The sequence below is a fragment of the Hipposideros armiger genome, unplaced genomic scaffold (genome assembly GCF_001890085.2).
Source record: "Hipposideros armiger isolate ML-2016 unplaced genomic scaffold, ASM189008v1 scaffold_257, whole genome shotgun sequence".
NCBI classification, from domain to species: Eukaryota; Metazoa; Chordata; class Mammalia; order Chiroptera; family Hipposideridae; genus Hipposideros; species Hipposideros armiger.
In genome coordinates this window covers 1423183-1449583 of record NW_017731607.1, presented here as the reverse complement: position 1 = coordinate 1449583, position 26401 = coordinate 1423183, and the positions used below count along the sequence as shown (strand labels likewise).

At 39.2% G+C, this 26401-nt stretch overlaps 1 protein-coding gene across 1 annotated transcript in view; it reads right to left on the bottom strand.

The window, feature by feature from the left end:
• Positions 1-2265: 2265 nt before the first annotated feature.
• Positions 2266-26401, bottom strand: part of CAST (calpastatin) — an 87115-nt gene continuing 62979 nt past the window's right edge. The window contains exons 7-22 of the mRNA XM_019656271.1: positions 25581-25637; positions 25049-25162; positions 23923-24003; positions 18748-18846; positions 17135-17215; positions 16454-16492; positions 15826-15915; positions 15606-15695; positions 14389-14490; positions 11200-11283; positions 10414-10461; positions 8835-8930; positions 7075-7170; positions 3614-3715; positions 3036-3127; positions 2266-2284 (exon numbers count right to left, since the gene is read on the bottom strand). Coding sequence (XP_019511816.1) covers positions 2266-2284; positions 3036-3127; positions 3614-3715; positions 7075-7170; positions 8835-8930; positions 10414-10461; positions 11200-11283; positions 14389-14490; positions 15606-15695; positions 15826-15915; positions 16454-16492; positions 17135-17215; positions 18748-18846; positions 23923-24003; positions 25049-25162; positions 25581-25637 — 1290 coding nt within the window. The remainder of the gene's footprint in view (positions 2285-3035; positions 3128-3613; positions 3716-7074; positions 7171-8834; positions 8931-10413; positions 10462-11199; positions 11284-14388; positions 14491-15605; positions 15696-15825; positions 15916-16453; positions 16493-17134; positions 17216-18747; positions 18847-23922; positions 24004-25048; positions 25163-25580; positions 25638-26401) is intronic.

The following is a 26401-nucleotide window of genomic DNA, read 5'->3' as shown; positions in this document are numbered from 1 at the left end:
GGGGCACTGCTGGCCAGCTAATCCACTCGGCCCACAGGGCTATGATGCTTTCTATTTTTTGTTAAAGGGTTGATCATGTACTCTGTATAACTGAAATACATTAATAAGCAAATCTATTTGAAATGAATGACATGAACAACTAATTAATCTCGTTTCTTATATTCTTTATGGACTTGACTATCTTGGTTGTTTTATTGAGGTATAATTGATATGTAATGTTAGTTTCAGGTATACAATATATGATGACTTGATATTTGTATATATTGTGAAATGATCGTCACAGTAAGTTTAGTTAACATGTCACCATCCATAGTTACAAAAATTTTTATCTTATGATGAGAACTTTTAAAATCGACTGTCTTGTCTTAGCAACTTTAAAATATGCAACAGTGTTATGAACTAAGTCGTCATTTATTTTATAACTAGACTTTTGTACCTTTTGATCCCATTCACCCATCTGATCCACCTGCAGCTTCTGGCAACCACCAATCTGTGAACTTGTGTTTTTCATAGATTCCACATGTGAGATAAAGGTTTGTCCAGCTCTTAGTTTTATTGATCCTTTCTATTTTTCTGGTCTCTATTTCCAATCTGATCTTTATTATTTCCTTTCTTCTGCTAATCTCAGGTTTAATTTGTTCTTTTTCTAGTTCCGTGAGGTATAGAGTTAGTTATTTATTTAAGATCTTTCTAATTTCTTAATATATGCATTTATTGCTATAAACTTTCCTCTCTTTTCTGTGTCCCACAAGATTTGATACATTGTATTTTTCACTTGTTTTGAGAAATTTTTATTTCCCTTTTGATTTCTTCTTTGATCCACTGGTTCAGTAGTGTCTTATTTAGTTTCCACATATTTGGAGATCTTCTCACTTTCCTCTTGTTGTTCATTTCTAGTTCCATACCATTGTGGTCAGAGAAGATAGCTGGTATAATTTCTTTATATGTCTGTTATCAATTTGTTCTACAGGATAGCTCAATTCCAATATTTCCTTGAGTTTCTGTCTGATTGATCTATCCATTGCTGATAATGTGATATTAAAGTCCCCTACTATTGTTATGTTGTCTGTTTCTCCCTTAAGATTTGTTAGTATTTACTTAACATATTTTGGTGCTTGGATGTTGGGAATATAATATATTTACAGTTTTTATGTCCTGATTTACTGACCACTTTATCATTATATAATGACTTTCTTTGTCTCTTGTAACCATTTTTGGCTTGAAGTCTACTTTGTCTGATACAAGTATGGCTACATTCNATAGGCAACACGTCCAATTAATATGCATCGATTCTGTGCCCAGCCCTGCAGTACATGCTGGCAATACTACAGAACCTAGGACAGATGCAGTCCTTGCACTCATCCTGTGGGTGGGATGCTCTGAAATGTATGGCTCAGATGAAGCCACGCTTCAAATGACTCTAACAGGACAAAAATCAATAAAGCATTTGGGGTTCTTGAGTAAAAGAAGATTTATAAACAAATGGTAAATCCCATTTACCCAGAGAGGCAAAAATAAATAAGGGGAAGGCTATACATATCTGTATTTCTCCTAATAAACTGGTCCAGATGATTTTTATTTTATTTAAAATGTGAGGAGGGGCAATGGTTTAGAATATCACCTGTTTCCCGGGACTGGCATAAACTCCTTGACCTTCACTCCCTTTTCCATCTCCTCTGCAGGTTCACTCGTACCTTCTGAGTATCCTTCAGTTACGAGGGAAAACAGAACCTGGGAGGGATTACTTGCCACGGGTTCCTTAGCTACAAAAGCAGCAAATTTCCCAAGTGACACCTGGGACCATCGGGGGGCACATGTGCTCCACACTCCAAGTGAAATTACTCTGTGTCTGGAAGAGGAAGCCGGTGGGCTACCCTCAGGGAGCTGAATCTCACTGAAGAGGCCTGCTGTGAGCATAGCTGATCAACAGCAGTATAAGATTTCAACACGAGATCAGGCCAACCCCCAGGAAAATGGTATAAAGCAATAGGTAATTACTAATGTGTGAGATCCACAAGTCCAGACGAGGATCAAACTACCACGGAGTAAAGTGGTCAGGGAAAGCCAATCAACCAACCGCTTTCTTAAAAACTGCTACTAAAATTCAGCACAAAGGAGAGAGAAAGCAATCAACCCCCTACTATGAAGACAGTTGCCTGCCTTTACCAAATGAGGGCGTCAGTAGTGACAGGCCACGTGGCCCTGAAGAACCTCTCTCAAAACCTCGCAAAGCAGCATGCACATAAGCCCAATTAAACAGAAATGTCATTGTTTCAACTGAATTCTGAAATGCAGAAGCAAGCAGAATAACACACTTTTACTCAGGCAGAGCTCAGTATAGTGCCTGTCCTGGCTAAACAAATGCCCTCATGCACTTGGATGAGGAAGAGGAGTATCGATTGGATTTTCCTGAATTGGGAATGAAGTTGAGTTGAAAATCCTCTTAAGTAATGGCCTGTTATGAAGATGACCGACATTTGTTCTAGTGTCCCTGTGTCTGTGTGTCTGCCTCGTCCAACTGGCTGTACTTACACTACAAGATTCATAACGGGGTTGCCCCCGTGTCACTTGTTCTGAACAATGTGTACATTCAAAAATAAAGGAAACGGGCCAGCTTACCACTTAAGTCAATGTTAAACAGGTGCTCTTATTTTTTTTCCGATTTATATCTAAGAGTTGCTCATTGGAAATGTTTCCTCATAGTCAACAATTGTCAACAATTGTTCTTCATTTTTCTTTTCCTATCTACATAGAGGTTTTCTAAGTTTTCTGATTTCTGGTCTTGTAACAAACCATGTATTAGACGGGAAAAAATTAGGTAGCTTAGACATTAAATTTCTTTCACTTCAGAGAGGAGTGAAAGGCCACTTAGGAATATTTTAGCTTCATATCTGGTGTGCTAACAGGGTATTTGTGGACTAATACAGTTCGGTGTTGGAAATATTAAGAAACAAGATCTTTATATGCCAGGTCTGTTTCCATGTCTCTTCTTTATGTATATGGAGTTCAGTATGAATGAAAATAAAATAGAAAACCTGTTTACCTTGACCTCTTCTAATCTATAGTCAGGAGGAATTGTTTCTTCTTTTTCACCAAGTTTTTCACGATCCTCTTCTTTGGCTTTCTCCTAAATAAAAATCATACCATGTTCATTATGAATACACCTTTTCTCCTTAGAGTAGATGCCTGGATGACTCAAGTTGAGGTCAAGCAATCCATGGTTAGAATGTGCGTATGACCATATTTGTGGAGTTCCTACAGCACCCTAATCTTTAACACTGCATGCTAGTGTAGCAGGCTAAGACCCCGGCGCTGAGCCTGCTGGGGTCAAAGGCAGTCGCGAGGAGCAGCAGGCAGCTGCCTCCTGAGTCCTCAGCAACAGGAAAGGTGAGACTCCTAACTCTGATACAGTGCCATCCACCCACAGCTGTGCTCAAACACTGATGCTCACTTAGGTTTGGCTTCTTAAGCAGGATCTGCACAGTAACAGAGAAAGCCAGCTGGTCATATGTTGTGGGGGGAACAACAACAACAACAACTCACTTATTAGTCATTTGGGGAGTGAAGGCAATCCATACTAGTTCCTTTCTAGAAGTAGCTGAGCTGCCATTACCTTGACTTGATCCTCCACAGGCTTTCCATCGTCTGGCTCTGCTTCGCTTTTCCCCAGGCTACCAGCCAAGGCCTCTACAGCGTCATCGGGCACCGCGCCCTTCTAAAAGTACATTAGTGGATACACTGAGTAGGCGGTTAATGCCTCCTTCTGGAGAAGACTACATCAAGCAATGCAGACGGGCATATCCTCCTTATTTCAGGCTTAGATAAGAAGCACATGTCATCTTTTCATAATCTGAATTACCAACTGCATTAGAATCTATGTTTAAGAAACATACAGTGTTAAACATTAGAGCAAGGTTCTTATAGTACGCATTAAGTGTATGCAACTTATAGAGTGACACTGAGAAACTTACAAGATCTCACCCAGCATTCTGGTTTGGAAATAAGGGAGGCAATGGAATGGGGGTACCACAGAAAGGCTGAAAGCCCGGAAAGAAGAAAGAGGGATTTTCTGGTGATTGTTCTTGAACTGGCACAGGAAAGACTCCCAGAAAGTTTTCTGTGAGACAGCCTAGACTACCCCATGCTAGAGAGAGGTGGCTCCGGCTGAGCCTCTGCTGGGGCACAGATGCCTGTATTCTCTAGGTGGCTTCTACGGGTCAGAGTGACCTCATGCTGATTCAGGTGACTGCCTGTGACTAACCTGAGAACCATCTACCTGTGGTCCAGTTATTCAAAGTGAAATGTGCTCCCCAATGAGAACCATCTACCTGTGGTCCAGTTATTCAAAGTGAAATGTGCTCCCTCGTGATGTAGTGAACTTCATCCATGCTGATATTTAAAAAGAAATGGGATGGACACAGAGCATAAGTGGTATAAAGGGAAAACGAAGGAAAAACTATGTTTATGTTAAAAGATAGGACTAGACCCTGACCCCTTCCAAACCACAGGTCATGATCCATATATTAGTGGGGCATAAAATTAATTTATAGTTCATTGAAAGACTAGAATAGAAAACAGAATGCATGTTACATAATAAGAATAAGTAACATTTATTAACCTGTTGTTTCTATTGTGTAGGTACTGGGCTGTCATATCAATGCATTTCCTACTGTTGGTCTTGGTCAAAAATGTGAAAGCCCCTGAATTAAACAGTCTCAAAGTTTATTCTTATCATGAAAGTCTGTGACCTCAGATGGAGTATATGTTGTAATTTTAGAGTAAAAGTGTCTTTCTGTTTTATAGGTTAGCCATTATTCCAAGTAAGAGAAGTTGTTTTTCTTCTAAGCTGCACTGCTAAAGAAAAGATAGCCAATGAGGAAAGGGAGCCTGAATGGAAAGTGATTTATCGCCATCTAGTGGTTGGATACGGCATAGACTATTCCCAGGGCAACAAAAATCACTGATGTATGTAGTATCTCATTTGTTTGGGATTATACCTACATTGAAAGAATTGCAGTGGTCTGCAAGTCTTAGCCAAGCATCCTGAGCTGCTACCTGATCACAGACACCTGCTTACACCTTACATTTATTTTCTCCTACTCCCTGCTGTAGAATTTTTGGAAACCACTGCTTCCCAAGCCTGTGACTTTTGGCTTAAGAAATAAGAGAAAGTTAGAAAAGTGAGAAGTAGCAGCCTTAAAAAACTCAGGAATCTGGAAATAGGACTAAGGACTAAAACTTCCATTTCTGTAGTGTTTTATGTTGTTGTCAAATTCAGGACTAGAACTCAGGCCTCTGGGTTTCCTCAATAAACTTGCTTTTTATACAAACGAGAACCACACAGGGCACACATTCCCTTCCTTCCTCTGGGCTTTCTGCTTCCTTTTGCTCTCCAATCCTCGAGCCTTCTTGAAACCTCTGACCTTTACCACACTCTGCAGCTATTCTCTCGGGTTCCCGAGGCGTCACAATCCCAGCTAACCTCAGTGACTGACATCTCGGCAGCTAGTAACCAGGCTTGGTGGAGCAGAGGCCCAGGAAAGGTCAGAAAATGGAAAAACAAGAGCAACCCCACCCCACTTTTTTTTCTGTCCACTAAGCATCCAATGCTTGACTCTACAGTCAGCGTAAAGTGGGAAAGGAACTAACTGAGCCCTCTGAGGCCTTGGCAGTCACACTTGGCATGAGACGTGGATGACACGTGTTTATGTCACAAGAGTTCTGCCCTGAAGTGTTGGCCATTGTCACTTTTAATCTAATTACTGCCTGTGTTCCTACTTCCTTCATTGGTCTCTTCCCAAATTCTCTCCTCTCTCCTGGTCCCTGCCACTGTGGTCTGTGACCTGGCTCCCACAATGTAAAAGTTTTGGATGGTACCCTGAAACCTCAAAAAAAGGGGTCAAGTTCTGTCGAAGGCAGGGAGGGGACACCGGACTTTGAGGGGATTTGCAGGTGGCACCAAGGACTTCCCTGGCAGGAAGCAGCCCCTTCAGGGCACCCAGGACACTTGTCCTACACCTTCTCCAAGGCCCCCTTTTCTCAAACAACTAAAGGCACATATCCCCAGTATACCAAGTACCTCACATCTCTGGGCTTAGCCTGTCCTCGTCTCACTGGTCTCCCCATTTCTCAGCGTGATCCTACCCTCCACCCGCAAGCCTTTCCTAATTTTCTCTAAAGAATGAGGGACCCACATTCCTTCTGCTTTTTTCCCACATGAGAGTGATCAAGTTGGTACTGTCAGCTTGAGGTCTGGCCCGTGTCCACACTAGACTCAGAGTGAGCTTAGGGCAGGAGTCATATTTTCATTTCAGATGAGGCCCTGAAAGGTTAAGTGACTTGTTCGAGGTCAATCTAAAGATTCATTTCCCTCATCTAATAATAGAGAGATAATCAGATTTTATAGTGTCCTTGTGAAAATTTAATGAGAAGATATTGCAAAGTATCTAGAACAAGTTAGCTCCTCAGGGTATAGATTCACCAAGTCTATAGGAATGAAACTTATTCCACTGATGTTATTCTCGAAGTCAGGGACTATCAACTGATGGAAACAAAACCCACTGAATTCAAAAGGAAATAAGGATTCAACTAGTTAAATATCATACTTCATCCAAAAGACAGAAAGGGAGAGAGAGTCACAAAGTGAAGAAGAAAAGGGAAAGGAATCAATCTATCCTCCCTTCTGTTGGGAATGGGGGAGGTCATGATGCTATCGGGTCAGAGTATTCCACCCGGAGAGTCAGTTCAAGGTCATATTGGGCTGTTCGTGGAACTCCAAATAGGCTTGAAAGATGCAGGAATATGAAAAAGAATGGTTATCTACAATAGCTGAAGAACTAGAAAACATTTTAGGTGAAAGAAAAACACAGCTTGTAGCAATTTAATTAAAAATTTAAATACAGCTTGAACTTCTAGCACACTCCTGAACCTCCAAAATAGTAGATGCTATAGCTATATAAGGTTTTCTTATTTTGTCAGAATAAAATAATATGTCAGTGACACAGAACAGAAAGTGCACGGGACGAAGACCATTACTTTCCCAAGACATTTCTCAGTGCCCCGAGGATCACTCACCGAGGTAGCTGGCTTGGGTGGTGCTGACTGTATGCTGCACAAGGAGGCACGAGGCACATCCTCTCCCACGGGAGCCGGGGCGCTAGCCTGAGATTCCTGCAGAAAGAAGCAGCTATGATGAAGATTTTTTTGAAATATCTGGTTAGTGACAGTGAACACGGATGCATCAACAATACACTCTGCTATGTTATATGCGGTGAGCATGATCGCGAATGCCTAAGGATGGTTGGCTTGAGTAGTAAAGAAGTCAAGGCACGCTACAACGCTTTGGCTACCATTATTTCAACTTAGTGTTACCTCTTACCTTAGGTAGGTTACTTAACCTCTCTGAGACTCAGTTTCCACATCTGTAAAATGAGAACAATAATAGTACCTACATCTCAAGTGTTGACAGGGGGATTTAATGAGATAAAACATAAAGTGCTCTGCATAGAATCTGGAAACATAGTAAACTCAATAACTTTTAGCAACTCTTATTATTAAGTTATTTATTTCTCATCATATAATAATGCAATATACCAATTATATAATGCAATGTAATATTTTATATAAATACATCACTTTTATATATCTAACAGCAACTTGAGTATTATAGATATGTACAAATGCAGGGCAGAAGTACTATTCCAGGAGTTCTCAAAGTGTGATCCCTGGACTAGCGGCCTCAGCATTAGCAGGGAACTTGCCAGAAATACAAATTCTTAGGCCCCCGCCTCAACATACTAAATCAGAAATTCTGGGGGGAAGGTCCAATATTCTCTGTTTTAACAAACCCTCAGGGGATCCTGATGCTAAAGCTTGAGAACCAATGTACTATCTTGTTTTATCACAAGGTAAAATTTCAAACTTTTTAAATCCAGGTCTTTATGGAAGTCTATCCTATATGCAAGGTGTTTAGCAGGTGACTATTAATAAGGTATGATTGCTTCTTTTAAAAAACGTACTTTTTAAAGCTATGTACATATGTAAGATGTGAAGAAGGACCAACAGAGTTAAAAACTTGTTTGCAACCAATGCCTTAACAGGGATATATAAAGAAAGAACTACATAGACCTGTGGCATGTTCTATTTTGCTTAATAAACGTTGGAAGGGTGGTCAGGTTTGGGGAGGGAAAAGCAGGCGACAAATGTGACATTTTAGCAGAGCCTTCAAGGGACGACTCAGATTTTAGTTGATGTAGAATTAGGTTATTCCTGACAGAAGGAACCACATGAGAAAAGCTATAGAGATATGCACTTAATGTCCTGGTTTAGCAACGTGGGGATGCACCTTAGAAGGAAAGGAAGCTGGGGCCAGAACACATTAGTAGGAGCGTCTACTCTGTAGGAAAAGGGAAGCTCCTGAGGGTTGGAGTAGGGGGACGATCATGCTCAAGCAAGAATAACTCTGGTGGACATACAGGGTGGACTGGAAGGAGACGGAAGATGGAGGTCATTGCCAACTTGAGTGGTGATGATGACTTTAACTAGGGCAGTCATGGAAGCAGGAATAGAAAGGAAAGCATGGGTGTGAATGCTTTCCTGAAGTAATAATTACAGGACTTCAACTGCAAGAATTACAGGGTCAGCTTGGGGGAAAAAAACACCTTCAGAAAAAGGCAGGACAAAAACTGCATGTAAAACTACAACATCATCATGGGCCTTTTTTTTTTTTTTTATCAACCCACTTTGTGCTAAAATACTTTTGGTCTCACATTTTTAAGATTATAGAAAAACATCAGAAAATAAGCAATACTAGAGACTTATTTTTAGAAACATACTTCTGCTGTCTCAGTTGGCTTAGATTGTTTTTCTTTACATTTGCTCTGGTCAAAATCTTCTGAAAGCTTTTCAATGAGTTCTGATTCACTCAGGGTCTGAAATACAAGAAACATTGTATATTATGAAGTGACTATTTTTCACTTGGTAAAAAAACAGTTTTCACTGCAAATTTTTTTCTGGTTAACACACACTAGGCCATATTTTAGGATCTAAAACCAAAAGCTAACATATAGGGCATTTCATGTACAATAAATGTCGTGCAATAAATAAGGACTATTAAACATCTCAGGACCACAAACGTGAATGATTTCAAGTTTTCTTGATACTTCAATTTCAGAGTAATTTTGTTCAAATAAAATTGCCTGTTCTTTCCAATGAAGATGTGTATAGCTTTTTCTGGGTTTTTTTTTTTTTTGCATTTTTTTTTCTACTTCCTACTGACTTCCCTTCTAAATAAGTCAGTAAATATGAGAGACTGATAAAATTTGAATTATTGGCTAAATTAGAATATGTTTAAAAAACTTAAAATGTTAAAAATTAGAGCAAGGTTCTTATATTACACATTAAGTGTGTGCAACTTATACAGTGACACTGAGAAACTTACAAGATCGAACCTAGCATTCTGGTTTGGAAATAAGGAAGACAATGGAATGGGTGTACCACAAGAGAAGCTGAAAGCCAGGAAGAAGAAAGAAGTAATCTCCTGGTGATTGTTCTTAAAATGGCATAGGAAAAACTTCCAGAAAGTTTTCTGTGAGATAGCCTGGCCCGTCCTAGAGAGGTGGCAGGACTGGAGTATAAAAATAGATCATATACTCCTCTTCTATGACTACATGGGGTTTTGGCAAGAACGTTCCTGCAGGTGAAGAGGTTTTATTTGTTTAGGGCACGTGGAGATTTTGACTCATAACAGTGATCTATGTCATTCTGACATGTGATTCAGAAGCTGGGCTCCCCGCCCCCCATGTTAGACAGCCTGAATTTGGAGTTCTGGCCTTGCCATTTTCTAGTTGTGTGACCTTAGGCTATTTATACAATCCTTTTGTATCTGTTTCTTCACCTGTAAAATGGGAATAATAACAGTGCTTTCCTCATTCCATGAGGACTCAAAAAGATAACATTTGAAAGGCATCTAATGCAGTGTCAGGCACATAGTAAGTGATTAATAAATGCTGCTGCTTAGTATTATCATGACGTTAGGTAACTATGCTTGTTGATACCAACTTAAGTAATATCAGTACAGAATCATCGGAGTATTTGATGTTGTGATTAGAATCAAACTCTAAGTGCTAACAATTTAAGAGCCCTTTTGACATTAGTTCCTAATATTCAGTGAACGTCACCTAGAAATTTATAATAGTCTAGTATAATCCATGAGGAAAATAATAATTAAAATACGTGAAAAGGAGTCAGAGCTATGAGTGAAGTGTGGCTATTGGAAGTTTCCCTCTCTTTCATGCTAGGTTGGAGTGCCAAGTCGCCACAGTGAAATCCTGTCTGTCAAAATTATCATCTCACTTTATACTTCACAGTTCTATTTTTTTTTTTTAAGTATTCAAAAAAAACTTATTTCCTAACCTTGGATTTTTCTTCAGGCTCTGGCAATAGTGGTTTTCCATCTTTATCCTGTAAACAAAATTGAAAATGAAACAGAAAATTTTGCTTTTATGTCCCATTATGTTTGTTTTGGGGGATTCCAGGATATGAGGGGAGAGTCTGTTTTTTTCTTATATTTGAGTGAATTTCTAGTTCAGATTTTTTTTTTATCAATTACCAGAATAAAGAGTTGAGATGTTTCTAAGCATGAAAAACTTTCCATCTATAAGCATATATAAGAATCGCAACTATTTTTCATCATGTGTTTATACATGATGTATGTGAAATAATATACATTATTTCAAAGATAAATTAGAACTATAATTACAGGAGTTAGTCCACCATCCTCATCTCAAAACAAAACCAACAAAAGCACGTTAACTGAGGATACTGGTACATAGCTATACTTTCATATCTACCACTTAGACGACCTAAAGTGCTTTAATCCATATAGCACTTAGAGAAAAAAAATTATTCCTAAATTGTTCATTCTGCTTTAAGCTTAAGAATCTATGTCAAGCATTGTTAATAGTAGAAACACTTGAATTTGTGGGGATTTTAATGACCACAGGGTCACTCACGACTTAGGAAACCGTCCCTTAAAGAGTCCAACTGTACAGAGCAGAGAAGAAAGGGTTCAGGGTTTTCAGGGTTAGTACATGAACCAGGACAGATGTGTCTTTACCCATCATGAGAACAGACACCACAAAACATGATGGGAAAGCAAGAGGTGTGTGCTGCTGTTACGCATAGTGGCTAACAACATACCGTGGCTGGTTTTAATCTGTACTCCGATGGGACTGTTTCGTCATCCTCACCACACTTCTTTAGTTTCTCTTCTTTGGCTTTTGCCTGATGAAAGTGGAGAAAAAAATAAACAGGTAAATATTTGGATAACACAAGTAACATAAGATGATATCACTTTATGTACTTCCTGGGTGTTGTAGAGAAGACCAAATCCAATAAAAGTGTCTGTATGTGCTTTGTAAACTGCAAAGCACAGACCATGGTGAGCAGCAGGTGGGGTGACAGAAAAAACACAGGACTCCCAGGGAGGTGTCCCTGCCCTGCTCTCAGGTGCTCCAAGGCCTTGGGAAGCCACCTAGGCTTTCTTTCACTCAGTTTCTTCAGCTAAAAATGGGGCTACTAGTAATCCTTGGCTAGCTACTGACTTGTAAGAACCACCAGAGAAAAGTAAATAAAATATCCTTTGAGACGGTTAAGCACAGTGCAGAAGTTACTTGCATCTATTGTCACACCCTTCATCAGTCTTCATGAGACAGTTATCTACGGGGGAGAAAACGACCAACTCCCATGAATGTTGACCACAGTTCGGAAATGGGAGAAGCAGCCCACCACAAATCTCGGCTGATCCATGGATAACTGACTTGACCTATTCTAACAGGACTCCCTTCAATAATGCCAGGACTTCACTGGATTAATGAACCAGAAACCACCAACACCATTAGAAATAAAAATGTACAGTGGTTCTATAATAGATCACTGGCTTCTAGGATATAACATTTGCATTTTAAACGACTGGTCAGCAATGCAAAGTTCCATTACATATAACGATTTGTACCTCTATCAAGGCATGGATTTAAATCACAAACCAAGGAGCTCCTGGGCACCAAGAGGGTGTGTGTGTGGGGGTGTCGTTTAGCAAACTCCAGCTCAACCCACTGCTCCCACTACATCCTAAGGTTGTAGTTCTCCATTGAACGATTAGTCAATTGATTAATTTTAAAAACATTAAGCACTTTAATGAGCCAGGCATTCTTCTAGGCTTTGGAATTACAGTTGTTTTATAGAATAACAACTCTTCATAAGGGATGAAAGGTTTTTTTGGTTGTTGTTTTGTTTTTTAACATTTCCAGTTATATTCTACTGCAGGATATGGAGGGAGCCCTATTATATAGTGGTATTCCCTAGTTCATAGATTTGTGAGGTCTCCACCTATAAACCAGCCTTCATGCAAGTCAAGGGTCACCTGTTTGATCAACTGTCCTCACTGCTCCACAAAGAGTTACATGCACAGCTAGAACCTTTCTACTCCTCCTTGGTCTTTATAGTCTTTACATGCCTGCATTCCAGCATTGAAAGCAAACGTCTAATGAACTGAAATCGTACCAGTGTAGGTAACTATACACAGAAATGGAGATTACTAACGTGGTATCATTATAAATATTATCTTACGTTATGATACCTCATGAAAATGACAAGCAGGCAAGGACCTGTTCTCTGAAGTATTATTATGTAATTTTTCCTCGCGGAGCTCTCTAGTATGGAATGTACTGGAGTGACTGTGGACTCCTGTAGGATATGAGCTTTATCACAACATCAGACTCTACAGGAAGTAATGAATTCACAATTAGATAGTAAAACTTCAGTTTAAAAATCCGAAGGATTAAAATATCTTCTTAGGGAATATTTACACTTTGTATGTAACAGAAAAGAAAAATGAGTAAAAAGAGTAGAAAAGAAAATGGGAAAAAAATAGTTATTTTTATTAATCTTTTAGGACTTGATTGCTGCTGAGGTTTTCTAGAGGAAATTTAATACACTTATATGGATTCCAAAACTAGTTACCCAAACTACTTAATAAGTTATTTTTATTAAACTTTTTTTTTTTTACATCTATTTATCTGATTTTAATCTCTCTAAGACTCCTTTTGCCCTGCGATTTATCTTTATGCCTTCCCTCCCCAAATGATTGACTCATTAAACACCCTAGGTCTCGGTAAAAAGCCTGAGGCAAAAGTGCAATTGGCTCACTGCCACGTGGCCCTCTGGTGATGGGACCACAACTCAACTTGGTCTGATACCACCCTTCCCAGGGCTTTGCCAGGACCACCCTTTCTTCTAGACATGGCTTTTATCTGGCTGCTCCAAGTAATGCTGACATGTATCTCAAACTGTGTTTTAATCAAAGTGTCTTTTCTTCTCAATACATTACTTGGTCCTGGAGGACAAGGGCTGCTTCTCCTGCTCCCCTGTGTTCGTCTTCAAGAAGACTGTACCACACTGCGTCCGGTAAGTCCTCCAGGAAAGTCGAGGATAGAAACTGGCCCATTTTGGACCAGGGCAGTCTCAGACTCAGGGACAGTTGCTAGGAGTCCCAATGAGTCAGAACAGGAAGTGACAGCGCAGGCAGGGGCATTGTGACAGCGACACCTGCCAGCTCCCCTCCTAAGCTGATAGGGCAGTGCTCCTGTCCATGTCTCCCTATTATGCTTTGTCTGGAATGTCTCCAGGGCTAATCTCTTTTTCCCTTCCTCTTTCCCCCCAGGGGACTCAGTTGAAAAATTCTTTTAAAAAAATGTAATATGAAAACTCTCCTCCACCAAATATAATCTTGGTTTGGCTTAGAAGGCTTGTGAAGGTCTTGTTAAGTATGGTGGGCTAAAAACTACCCAGCCTCATGCTTTAAACATGCAGCAGCTTCAGTTACAGAGTAATGGTCTCTATATATTTTATTCTAATTTGAGACAAATTGTCAGTATCTTTCCCATAGTTATAAAAAGAAGGGTCTCTCCACCCACCTACAGTCATCTCCCTCTCTAATTAAGAGATGTACCTGAAACCCTTCTGAAAACACAAATTTCCCATTTCCCTAAGAACAGACAAACGCAGACAAACCTATTTCTCAACAGGCGACTGTCTCTGTGTTATCTTCTTTAGTCGGGTGTCATTTAAGCGTTGGCAAAGGAAGATTAGTGTTCATTTTAAATATTAAAGTTCTAGGTGGTTTACAAGACACACACTCAAATATCCTTCTTGGTTGCTAACTCCCCAGCAATAAATAACTAAATTAACCAGACCCTAAAAGTAAGGCAGAATGAAGAGTAGTTCAATCTCCAATAAAATAAAAGTTGCACAAGAATTCTAAACATGCATTACATATTTAGTTTTGTAACCTGCACACTAACATTTGTATATGAACTCCAAGGTCAGTACCTCATTGATTTCCTTAATGGAGCTGAGGTCGAGCTCAGGCTCTGACTTCCGGCTGCCCAGGGAAGCTGAAAGAGCATCTAGTGCTTGATCGCTCATTGTGTCCTGTTCAAAAGGAAAAATGCAGTCCATTAATAAAAAAGAGAGAGAGAACATCTCCTAAACCTGAACAATCCATACACGTCTTTGTGAAATCTAAATTATAAATTTACAAGATGAACCATGGATTGGGGAAAGATTTTAGGAAGGTAATTTTATTTGAAACCTAGCAAAAGAGAGAAATAAGAAAGAAACTTACCAATGAGTGAAAACTGGGGCTAAGACACGTTTCTACAGTAACAGTGCTCTCAGGGGCACACTGTGCCTCTTATTTAGCAAGCTAGAAGTATAACTAGGATAATAATTATGCCATTATAAATACTCATATCAAAATAAAAGCTGTGAGAAGTCAACTTTCACTATCTTGTTTTTCTTTTTCTAAAAATGACTTCTGACAACCCTGTCCTTTAGCAAACCAGCTAAGCCCAGAAAGCAAGGAAACCTAGGGGGGCCCCTCGCCACCTTCTTCTCAGCAGGGAGGATGGCTGATCACTGTAGGAACTCCCACTCTCAGGGTGTGGTGCTCTTACTGTTCCTCTAGCCAGCCAGATAAAAATAAACTGTCCACGCCAGGACGGGGGAGGGCAGAGCAGCTCCGGCAGAAACTGTCCCTTGTGTTATCTGGACTGTTTGCAGGTGGAGCACGTATTCTCATCCAGCCCAGAGGTACAGGACCGCATTTCAGGATTCGTGAGAATTAAGTCATAGTTGCTTTGGTTAAGAGAGGTGGGCAGAAGCAGCTACAACATCCCTTTAGCAATTTCACAGGGCTCAAACTCCTTTAGGAAACCACGTTAAAGATTTTATGTTCCAAGAGTATAATTTCTCTGGTGTCCTGCCCTTCTGTGTATTGTAATGGTGAGACAGTCCTGTTTCACGACTAAGAAGATTGTGCTGAAATCCCCCATCAGCACTTATAGAAACAGAGAAGACCTGCCTAGACATGATCAATATTACCGATTGGCTTCGCTAGTAGTCCACATAGACCCGTGGGAGAAAAGATGCTCCTTATCATGTGTAATGCACTATCGGGATGGTCTTGAATCAGTTAGATCAGCCTCAGGAAAACAAGTGCTGTCAGGTGAACTGTGGTTATTTTCAAAAAAAGTAATTATTTATACCTCCTCTGTCTTTCTTTTTTTCTCGTGGGGTGGAGCAGCACTTTTGATTACCCTAGCTGACTGAGCTTTCAAAACCTCTCCCGTGGATTTCTGAAAAACAAAATATGAAAGATTAGATTTATAGATGAGGGGAAAGGTAGTCACCAGAACTAAAAAGGTAGATGTTTTAAAGTTCCAGAGGGTTTCTAACAAGTTCCCCTAATAACACTCGAAACAATACCTCTTTCTCTGTTTCCTTTCCACCAGCGGTAGAACCACAGGTGAGGTCAGATGATAAGGCGTCGATGGCATCATCGGGTCCCATGGGTTTCTACAGAAACAGGCATCATGATTGGTAACACGTGGGGGATCCCTCAAGGGAAAGACCCGACTATAAACCCAGCAAATGAAGAATGTAGTCTGGCAATTCCTTTACCACCAAATGAGACACATTAATAAAGTAACTCAGATGAAAGCCTATGTATGGAAGGGAATAGGATTTGTAATATTATTTTCCTGTTCCCCTCTTCTAAACGTATTGCATGTTAGGATATTCTCTTTCTATTTTTATTAACATTTATTTTATCCTAAAACTTTCTTGGCTCCATTCTTCTTTCCCTCAAAAACAAAACAAAACAAAAACCTCCATATGAAACCAAAGAGCACTGAGACAAACCCTACGTCCACCTTGTTCTCTGAACAGATGGAAACTTCATCGATTGAGAGATCAGATTTAGAGATTAGATTAGATTTAGAGATTAGATTTAGATTTAGAGCCACAATCCTAAAATACAGAATTGACAGCCCTACCCCCCAACCAAAGATACAAAAAATGTTCATTGGGATCTTAGACACTTATGAAAACTCACCGAAGTATCTGGAGGAGGCCCTGTGATCCCATCTTTTTTCTGAAATAAAATATTCATTTGATAATGTTGAGAAGCCAAAAATTAATCCTTACAGTCAGAAAAATGTATTGCTCAGTGAGTGTTATGGGTTGAATTGTGTCCTCCCAAAATCCATACTGTTGAAATCCTAACCCCTAGGACTTAGAATGTGACTGTTTTGAAGACAGGGCCTTTAAAGAGGTAATTAAGGTAATTAAATGAGGACATTAGGATGGGCCCTAATCCAATAGTAACTGGTGTTCTTATAAAACGAGGAAATATGGACCCAGAGATACACACAGTGAGAAGACGATATGAACAGATACAGGGAGAAGATGGCCATGTGCAAACGAAGGAGAGAGGACTAGAATACAGCCTTCCCTCAAGGTCCTCAGAAGGAACCAACCCTGCTCACACCTTGATTCCGGTCTTCCAGCCTCCAGAACTGTGAGATAATAATGTATTTCTGTTGTTCAGGCCATCCAGTTTGTAGTGCTTTGTTATGGCAGCCCTAGCAAATTAATACAGTGAGCGCCAGAGTAATGACAATTTCATATGCCCTATTTTATCTTCTAAATTTAAAAAACTGACTATATTGATGTGATAAAGATTATGTTCCATAAAGGAAATGGTAAAGTGAAAGTAAACGGTTATTTAACTTACATTGATAAGTTCCCTGTATTTTGGAGGAATTGTGGATTCTCTTTTACCCAATTCCTCTATGTAGGTAGAACTCATTGGATCCTGGAATAAAATCACACAAATAGGGATATTATATAATTATTTAGCAGAGGATGTTATATACATATTCTGAAACCAAAGCACTATTCCGTTCTTAATTTATGGTAGTATTGAAATAAAATGTAAAGCATTAAGAAGCCAATACTTTACACAACTTTGAAATTCTAAGTTTACACAAATACTTGCCCTTATTCAACTGGCTTAACCCATATGTAATGCTAGAAAATATTCAAACTACTATATTAAATTTGACTCCAATATTAAAATACGTTCCAATATGAAAAAACATTAAAATGTTCATTGTCTAACATTTCCAATTCATACAAAAGTGTAATAATGACAATAAATTTCTATATAACCCAACACCCAACTCTATCAGATTTATAGTTATTTCTTATGTAATTTCTAAGGGAAAAAAAGAGAGTGATGTCTCCTGTTTAGCCCTTTCCATTCCCATTTCCCTTCCTTGTTAACCAGAGATAGCCACCACCCTGAACTTTATCATATTAACCCACTTAAAGCCGAGCATAGTATTTTAAAATGATTGTTCTACATGTAGGTATCCACAAACAATATACGGCATTACTTTGCATATTTTCAAATGTTATAGAAATGGTATCATATTCTAGATATCATTCTGTAATATATTATTTTTATTCAAAATTATGTTTTTGTAATGTATCCATGTGGATACATGAATAATCCATTTTAACCACTACAAAGTATTTCATTATATTATCTTGTTGCCTGTTGAATGTAATTGTTTCCAAATATTTCAGCTGTTCTGCTTGTACACATGAGCAAGGCTCCCTCCGGGGAATCCCCTAGATGTGGAATTGCTGGCAGAAGGCTATGCGCCCTTTCAACATCCACGAGCTCTAAGTAAGTTGTCAGACTTTTATACTTTTGCCAATCTGATGAGTGCGCAGTGATATCGCTCCATGTTTTTATATCATTTTCCTAATTACTAGGGATACTTCGTTTTATTTGTTTATTGGCCAACGAAGTTTTCTCCTAATTTTCTATTGGGTTGTCTTTTTCTCACTTTTTAAAATTCTTTGTAAATTATAGACACAAATCCTTTGTTAAATCAGTTGCAAATATTTCCTTCCAGTCTATGGCATATCTCCTCTTTCTTTTTTCTTTTTTAAATATTGAGAAACATACAATTTTCATGCTTCTTAGGAATTAGGAATAAGGATGAACTGAGGGTGGTAACTATCTAGAAACCAAAATGAGTTAAGTCCATGGGACTCAGATTTCGAGGACAGAAAAGTCTTTGTGACCCAATAGGCTGCTTGCAGCACCAGTCTCAGCACAGACAATCACTAAATGTTTGCTGAATCAATGTAACAGTACAGCTATCAGAGGATAAACTATTTCCATTTCCAACACTAATTTTAGTCGCTGTTATTGATACATCATCCTGTTTCTCTCTAAGCAACAGAACACTAGGTAAAATTTTGTGCATCATGTCCTTATTTTTCTCTCCTACCCATTAAGAATGAATCTTTACAGATATTAAGATCACATACCAAAACTTGAGGTCCAGTATATGTTTTGTTATCGTCTTCAGTTTTTTCAGGTTCTCCTAAAGTGTCTATTAAGTCATCCAAAGCAGCATCCATACCTGACTGGAAAAAAAAAAAAAAGAGAGAGAGAGAGAGTGCAGATATTTAAATGCTATTTGTTATCCATATTTCACTTTTGACTTTTTAAACCAAACAACACTATTCTTTGTAGAAAAACACCAAACACCAAAAGTTCTTCAAATATCAAAATAGTTAAAAATCTGGTCTGCAGTAGTCCTTATTGTTTAAAGTCTCAGAGTACAGATTCTAGGGTGGAAACATAAAAAGTCATATTCAGGTAGGAATTGTAATTTTAATAAGTCTAAAGGCATTAACTACATGAACACATATATGGTTCATTAAAGCTGATAGACCAATCAATGTACTGACAGTTAAAAAAAAAAAGAACAAAACAAAATACAAAGAATTATGACCATGTTGTTATATGCAATAGGAGAAATGCTTTGTATTTATTGCTGATCAATATTTTCCAGAGTTATATATACAAAGAACCCCAACAAAAATCTCGCTATAGCATTTCTTCCAAATGAAATCTATGTCAAAAATGGACTGCCCTGTGGTCCACTCATTTGTGTGTATGTATGTGTGTGTGTGTTGTTGTTCACTTGTTTGACCAAAGGAGGTCACTAACAGAAATAACCTGAAAGGGATGTTAAACTTATAAGAAGTGACAATTACTCTGTCAATATGGGTTTAATCAGTAAAATGGCTGAAAGAATGCCGCCATCCTATTTTTGAGGTTAAGAATGATTCATTGTGAAGAAAAACCTGCACTCAAAGGAGAAAACAACAATTTGGGGACGACCCTTTACTATTTAACTCAGATTAAAAGTGACTGTTTAACTTTTTATTTATTTATTTATTTTTTGCAACTATTATATTCCCTTTACAATTTTAGGAACTCATTCTATTTGGGACCTGTTAGCTTTAGGCTGCTTCACTTGGGAATTTCAAAATGAAGAACCTGACATTCTTTACTGATACCTCTGTTTAAAGAAGGTGTCTGTCTTTGAAGGAGAGATATTGGAATGTAAACTCCATGGAATGTAAGTGGAGTTTTCAGGACAGAGGGTTATAATATAAAATGTTACAAACATATGTGATAAAATCATACTTTCAACTCAGTCATGTTAGCTTGAAACAATTCATTAAAAAAGGTCCTTCAAGTTATCTCCATCTCATACTGTTTGCCCTGAAGAAATCAGATCTTGAGAAATGGAGAGGATATAAATAAATGTCTTATGCAGAAATGCACTATCTTCATACCTTTCCAGATGGTTTACCCCATTTGGATTCAACTAGTACAGCTGAAGGTTAATGGTTTATTTTCTGTTTTCTGGTGGGAGTTTAGAAAGGTAAAAAAAAAGAACTCCTTCACATACATTTTAAAATTCAATAATATATTTAAAAATGAGTTCATTATAATATTAATATTGATTATATACTAAACATCTGCTCTGTGTAAGACACTATGTAGTAAGTGTTACATTCTTCAGAACAGCATAAATAATATTAATAAACAATATTAATACACATATTAGCAATGTGGAAAGCAAGGCTGAGAGAGGTTAAATAATGTTTAAGACACAGTAAAACACAGAACCAAGATTTGAATCGAGAACTGCCATCTTTTTCTTCACTACTCTTGGTTCCCTCTCCCAGGGCCCATCTTCGCAAGACCCATGAATTCTTTCAGTAAGTGGCCACTTCTAGCTATTGCTATTTCAGCCTTTGCCCCCACACATCAAGACCCTCACACCCTTTCCTTTTACATTTCATCACCGACTCTTTCATTTCCCTAAAGTGAATTTCCTTCCTACCATTGCTTCAGTTGCCCTATCAATGATTGCCAATAACTTTCCAAGCTGTGACTTCCATGCCTTTACCCGATACAATCTTCACTGAATGTGACCCTGGTGAGAACTCCAATCTGGCTCTCATCTCTCACAGCAGCCACGACCCAGCACAATCCCGGTTCTACTCAGCGCTTGTGCCCTCCGTTCTCTGCCACCTCTGACATCTCTTCTACTTTGCCCCCAACTACACACATCCTACACATTTCTGCCCTGCGCTGGTGGTCCTATCCAAAATCACTCTCTAGGGCCAGGGGCCAAACACTTTCAGGGTCTTCACTAAATGGGTGAAGTTGTCGGGTTTAAGACAAATTAAACAATCACTTTTAATCTGAGTTAAATAGTAAAAGGTCTTTTCCCAAAGTTGTTGTTTTCCCCTTTGAATGCAGGTTATTCCTCACAATGAATCATTCTTAACCTTAAAAATAGGATGGCGGCATTGTTTCATTCATTATACTGATGTAAACCTATGCTGCTGTCCCTTTTGCAGGTCCCCGAAATCTGGGCAGCAGCGCATGGAAGCAGAGAAAACTGACTCCGACTGTCTGGGTTTGCACACCAGCTGACACACACTGGCTGCGTGAAAATTCAGGCAGGTGGCTCTTCTGCAGCTCAGTATCCTCATGTGTGAGACTACAGTAGCGGCTGCACCTACCTCAGGAATTGTGAGGATTACATAAAATGTGAAAGCCTATGTTTGGTACCTATTAAGCCCTTTGTAAGTACTTAATATATAAGTAAGTGCTAGATAAATGACTGCGGTGACCATTACGTTAAAAATACTGTGGGAGCCACCAAAGTCTGAGCCTGAGTCTGGGCAGTTGAATCCACTTCCATGATTCAACCACAACCTTATGCAGACATTCATTCACCATCCTTCTCCCCTTCCCTCCCCGCGTCTCTCTTTCCCCCCCTTCCGTTCTCCTGTATGCCAAAACAATATTCTAACTACCTTGCTAGACATCTTTCTTAAGACACCTCAAAACACTTAAATTCAGCCTCTCTAAAATCAGACACCACTTTTCCTCCTCAGCCTCTTTCCTCTTGTGACTTCCGTCCATCTGTCAGTAGTAACCAGAACAAGGCTCACAATTTAAGGACACACTCACTCCCAGGGGTGCCAGCCCTGCACTGGCACAAGCCCTCACTAGGGTTACCAACCTAGTTCATTCACACTCCAAAGTCCCAGGTTATGTGATTTTACTTTGCTTTTGCCCACTGCAGCCGATCATGTCCTAAAGCCTGAGGATTTTACCTCTGCAACGCCTCCTCCATCTCTCCCCGCTATCTTGTTCTATCTCAGCTCTAATTTAGGATAAATTAGGATTCACCAGGACTACTGAAACAGCGCCTGACCCATCTTCTACCTTCCTAGCTCTATTCCATTTCATCCCACCCACTGAGTTCACTAAATCCTTCTGCAATTTGGCTTTAATCACATCACTCCATCTGTTGTCTGATCTTCAATGTTTATCCTCTGCCTGTTGAATTACTACCTCATGTGTACACTCACCTTAGTAGTCTCCATGGCAACGCCTCAACTCGTTTTTCTGGTCTTAAGAGTCCTACCACTCACCTGTCTGTGCTTCACCCAACGCTGGAATGTGCGCTGTATACCCAGAACACATTTTATGCTTTTCCACCTTGATGCGTCTGCAAGCCTGCAATCCTAGCTATCCTTCCACGCCTCACTCAAACTGGATCTCCTCAAAGCCCTTGCAGATTCCCCCAATCAGACAGAATGCCTCCGTTCCTCTCCAAACTGCTCCCTGTCTTAATCTGGCTTGAGTTGCAGCCCCGGGTATGTTGTCTTCTTCCTTACCCCTAGATGGGTCAGCCTGAAGCTCGGGTGTCCTGCACAGTCAGACACAGTGCTTTAAGCATGGTATGTACTTAAAAAGAAATGCAGATTTGATCAATCCCATTTTATGGGAGACAAATCAAAGGCAAAGAAAAGTAAAATGAGTTGCCACAAGTTCCAGCACGAGTCAATGGACACCAGATTTCCATATAAGCCTCTCCTAATTTTATTGTCGAGCTTTTACTGATAACCCTGGCTAAATTACAGCTAGCATAAAATTTCAAATTTTGATTACATTTTAAAATCTATTCTAACATACCCAATCCTCTGTTTTAAATCCACCCATTTTTCAAACCATTTCATCAACATGAGAGAGTAATGTGAACCCCTGGGATGAGCTGGAAATTGGGTCTCAAGTGGTCTGATGCAAGAAAATATTATTTTAATTTAAATTGGGTATTTTCATTTAGAAATTTACATAAAGTTTACCATTACTCTATAGGATATCTGCATTAGTTAGAACAAAAATAATGCACATTTCCCCCCAAAATCTGAGAAAAAAATTGATGTTTCAGGGAGATGTGACATAATTTCTCCTATGACTTTCCTTACCATCTATCCTACAGGGGAATACCTTTCCCATTTTGAGAAGCAGGGAAATATAAATATATACTACTTCTATTTTCATTTCCACCTTCTCATTATTGCTTCATTTACTTACTGTGGCTTCCAGAGAAATAAGTACTAGCATTTCTAGGGAGACATGGCCTTCAAAATGAGGACTTGCTCTGTACTTCTGTGGGTAGGAAGGTAGACTACTTCTCGTCTTACGTTTCCAGACTGGTATCTGAAGTGACTCATCAAAGGATAAAAAAGACTTACCCATAATTGCCCAGAGGGACACATATATACTGTCTTCTGAGAGCACTTTTGATGCCTTCTTTGAAAACCTATAACAATTCATGTAATGGCATGGCTATTTGTGATTTACTAGTATCAAGAGAGCTGGAGTTCACGTTGAAAGCTGAAATGAATGCTTATTCAAATGTTCAAGGCAATTTTATTTGCTTTATTTCAAACTGATACATCTTGAAGGCAAAATCTGAGTCAACTCACAAGTTAACTTCCTTGGTACTGATACCAGGCTTTATACATGGCAGGTACTCAATAAGCTTACTGAATGTATGAATTTTAAAATCATTTTTGATACATTTTTGATATCTTGCCTACTGTATACCATTTAACTACATGAACCACTTCACAAAATTTCACATGTGAATAGTGTTCAGTGTTCGCAAACGATAGGTTATTTGAGCGTAGTAGCAATGGAACCCTAAATGGCTAAGGAGAGCCAGACCTAAAGCTCGGGGAGAATGGGTCTTCACGGAGCATACATTTCTCATAAAAGAGGCCTGATAAGCATCAAGGCCCATAGACACTTTACATCTGCTTATGTGAGCTCACCTTGTCATCCTGTTTGCTAGATATTGCAGCTACACCAGCAATACTCTTTCCACCTGCAGAAATTGTGTCCTGTGGTGTAGTCTAAGGGTGGGGATAAAAGATTAATAGCACTAAGTATTTTTGAATGACTATTTTTGAGATCACGCATTTCAAACATCATTACCAAGCCCGTTTACCCTCATGGGCATCTTGTCAAGGAATGGTTGCTTCCTTCTACTACGTAGGATGCAACCAGGCACCCCATAAAGCTAGGCTCAGAAACTTAGAGTCTGTGCAGGTAACACAAATAGTGACATGGTCCAGCTAGGGACTGTGGCAAATCAGCATTTATATACCAGGTGTAAAGCTTTAGTTAGTTCTTGCCATGTGAGCACACTGTTGTCAGAAATTCTGATTTTTTAAGAGAAGCTAGAAATTTTGATTTTATGTGAAATATTCTGACTTTAATGGTTGGCAACTAATTAAAAATAATTTTAATAATACTGTAAGCCAAACAAAATAGATTTGAGCACAACACACATGGGCTGCATTTAAGTGCTGGGCCACAGACTTATATATGAAGTACATTATGAAGCAGCTAGTTCTTGTAGTCCAAGAGCTCTCAATGGAAGGTCCTCTCACAGATGTTTATTCTTCTAATAGTTGGCCCCCAGTAGCTCTAGAAATATGGAATCTATTTCTGATTTTTCTGGGGGGCTAAGTTCATCTCTTCTAGAACAAGACTCTAAAAACTCTTTAAGACTTCCATGTAAACAGCAGATCATGAAGGGCATCTGTGTTCCCACAGCCCATGAGGAGAGGGGTCTGGGAGGCAGCCAGAATCCTGATCTTCCCGTCTGTGAGACCCCAGAGCCTACTGCCTTGCAGTCATGATGGGGTACTGCTGGGCAGTAGGAGAGGCTGGACGCAACGTTCCCTGGACCTATCTTATGGTGCTCTTCTTAGGCCTTTCCTAGGCCCAAGTTTCCACAAGGCTATTTGCAAAACCAGTAAAATCATTCCAGTACAAGATATAGTCGGCAGAGCTCTGCAAATTCGCCTCCACATGTCTATGTAGATAGAGGACCTGTATATCACTCCCTAGTTGATGTTAGTGTTTTCCTAGCTATCAATCTGATTTATTTACCTTTGGTTTTGTTGATTTCTCTGATGTCGGCTGCTCACTTGATCTGGAAACTGTTTTTTCACTATGAGCATGCTTGCTTCCTGTATCTGATGCATGTTTGGGTAGGCTTTTTGGCTGAAAATAAAAATACACACACACACACACACATCACATTGTTAACAAGATGGCAAACACAGATATTTTTCTCAATGGAGTAGAAAGTGTTCACAACAGTTGCTTTATGTAGTTTTGAATTGTGCGAATTTAAATTAGTGTTATATAGATGTGATAAAATTTCACTTTGGGTTCAAACTTTAAAATAATGCAATTCCTTCCCCACTAATTCAGCAAGCATCATGAGTGAATGGCAAACCCTGCTATTGCCACATGGTGGCGCCATTTTAGCCCAAAACAAACGGTCAATCTTGTAAGACTTAAGTCTTCAATGTGGAAGTTTAGTGTTGTATCACCACACACACACACACACACACACACACACACACACACACACGGCTCCACCTTATGATATCAAGTCCTAATAAGGATCATTTACCTCTGTGTGTTCCTTTGGCTTTACTTCTTGGGTTTTTTCCTCATGAATCACAGATGGCTGTTAATTTCAAAAGAAAATCTCAATTACACTGGAGTCCATTGTTTTCATATTTCCAAACAGGCTCAAGAACAAAACTTCCACGTAGACCATTCTGCCTCTCTTGGGAAAAGCCCAATTAGAAAAGTAGACGTGTGTTGTCTGGTCAATGACAATCCTACAATAGTCTGATAATGATAATTATCAGAAAATAATGCGAAATTTATATTTTATCTATAACAATTTTCCAAATAGGTATGTATTTCTAAATTATTGGCTGTTTTTCACAATTCATGCAGGTCTTTTGGTAACTGCAGGCCCATCCACAGAGATGTCAAATGATCACTGTGACCACTGAATTTGTTGACAGGGGGTCCTACTGCAGAAATTAATTTTTTTAACCTCCTTTAATAGGAGATAAAGAAAACGGCATTTTATTCAATTAAATGGTTTACACAGTCTTTTTAATGTTACAAGTAGGGAAGAAACCAGAAACCCAACTCTCTTGAGGTAGGGTAGATAACCAAAAGCATTTAAATATAACATAGAAGATAACTTCCACCTGGCTGCTTCCTCTAGAGTGGACGATGGAATTATCATGTTCAGGGGCCACCAAGATGCCTCACACAAAATCAGATAAGCCTCGCCTTTCACCCAGATGACCTTACCCTTTCCTGCACTTAAAGTACTTCAGCCCACAGCATCTCTGTGCTTTCCCACAGGGAACCTTGTGGTTTTATCTGAGTACGTGATACAAAACCCACAGTGAATGACCAAATAAAACA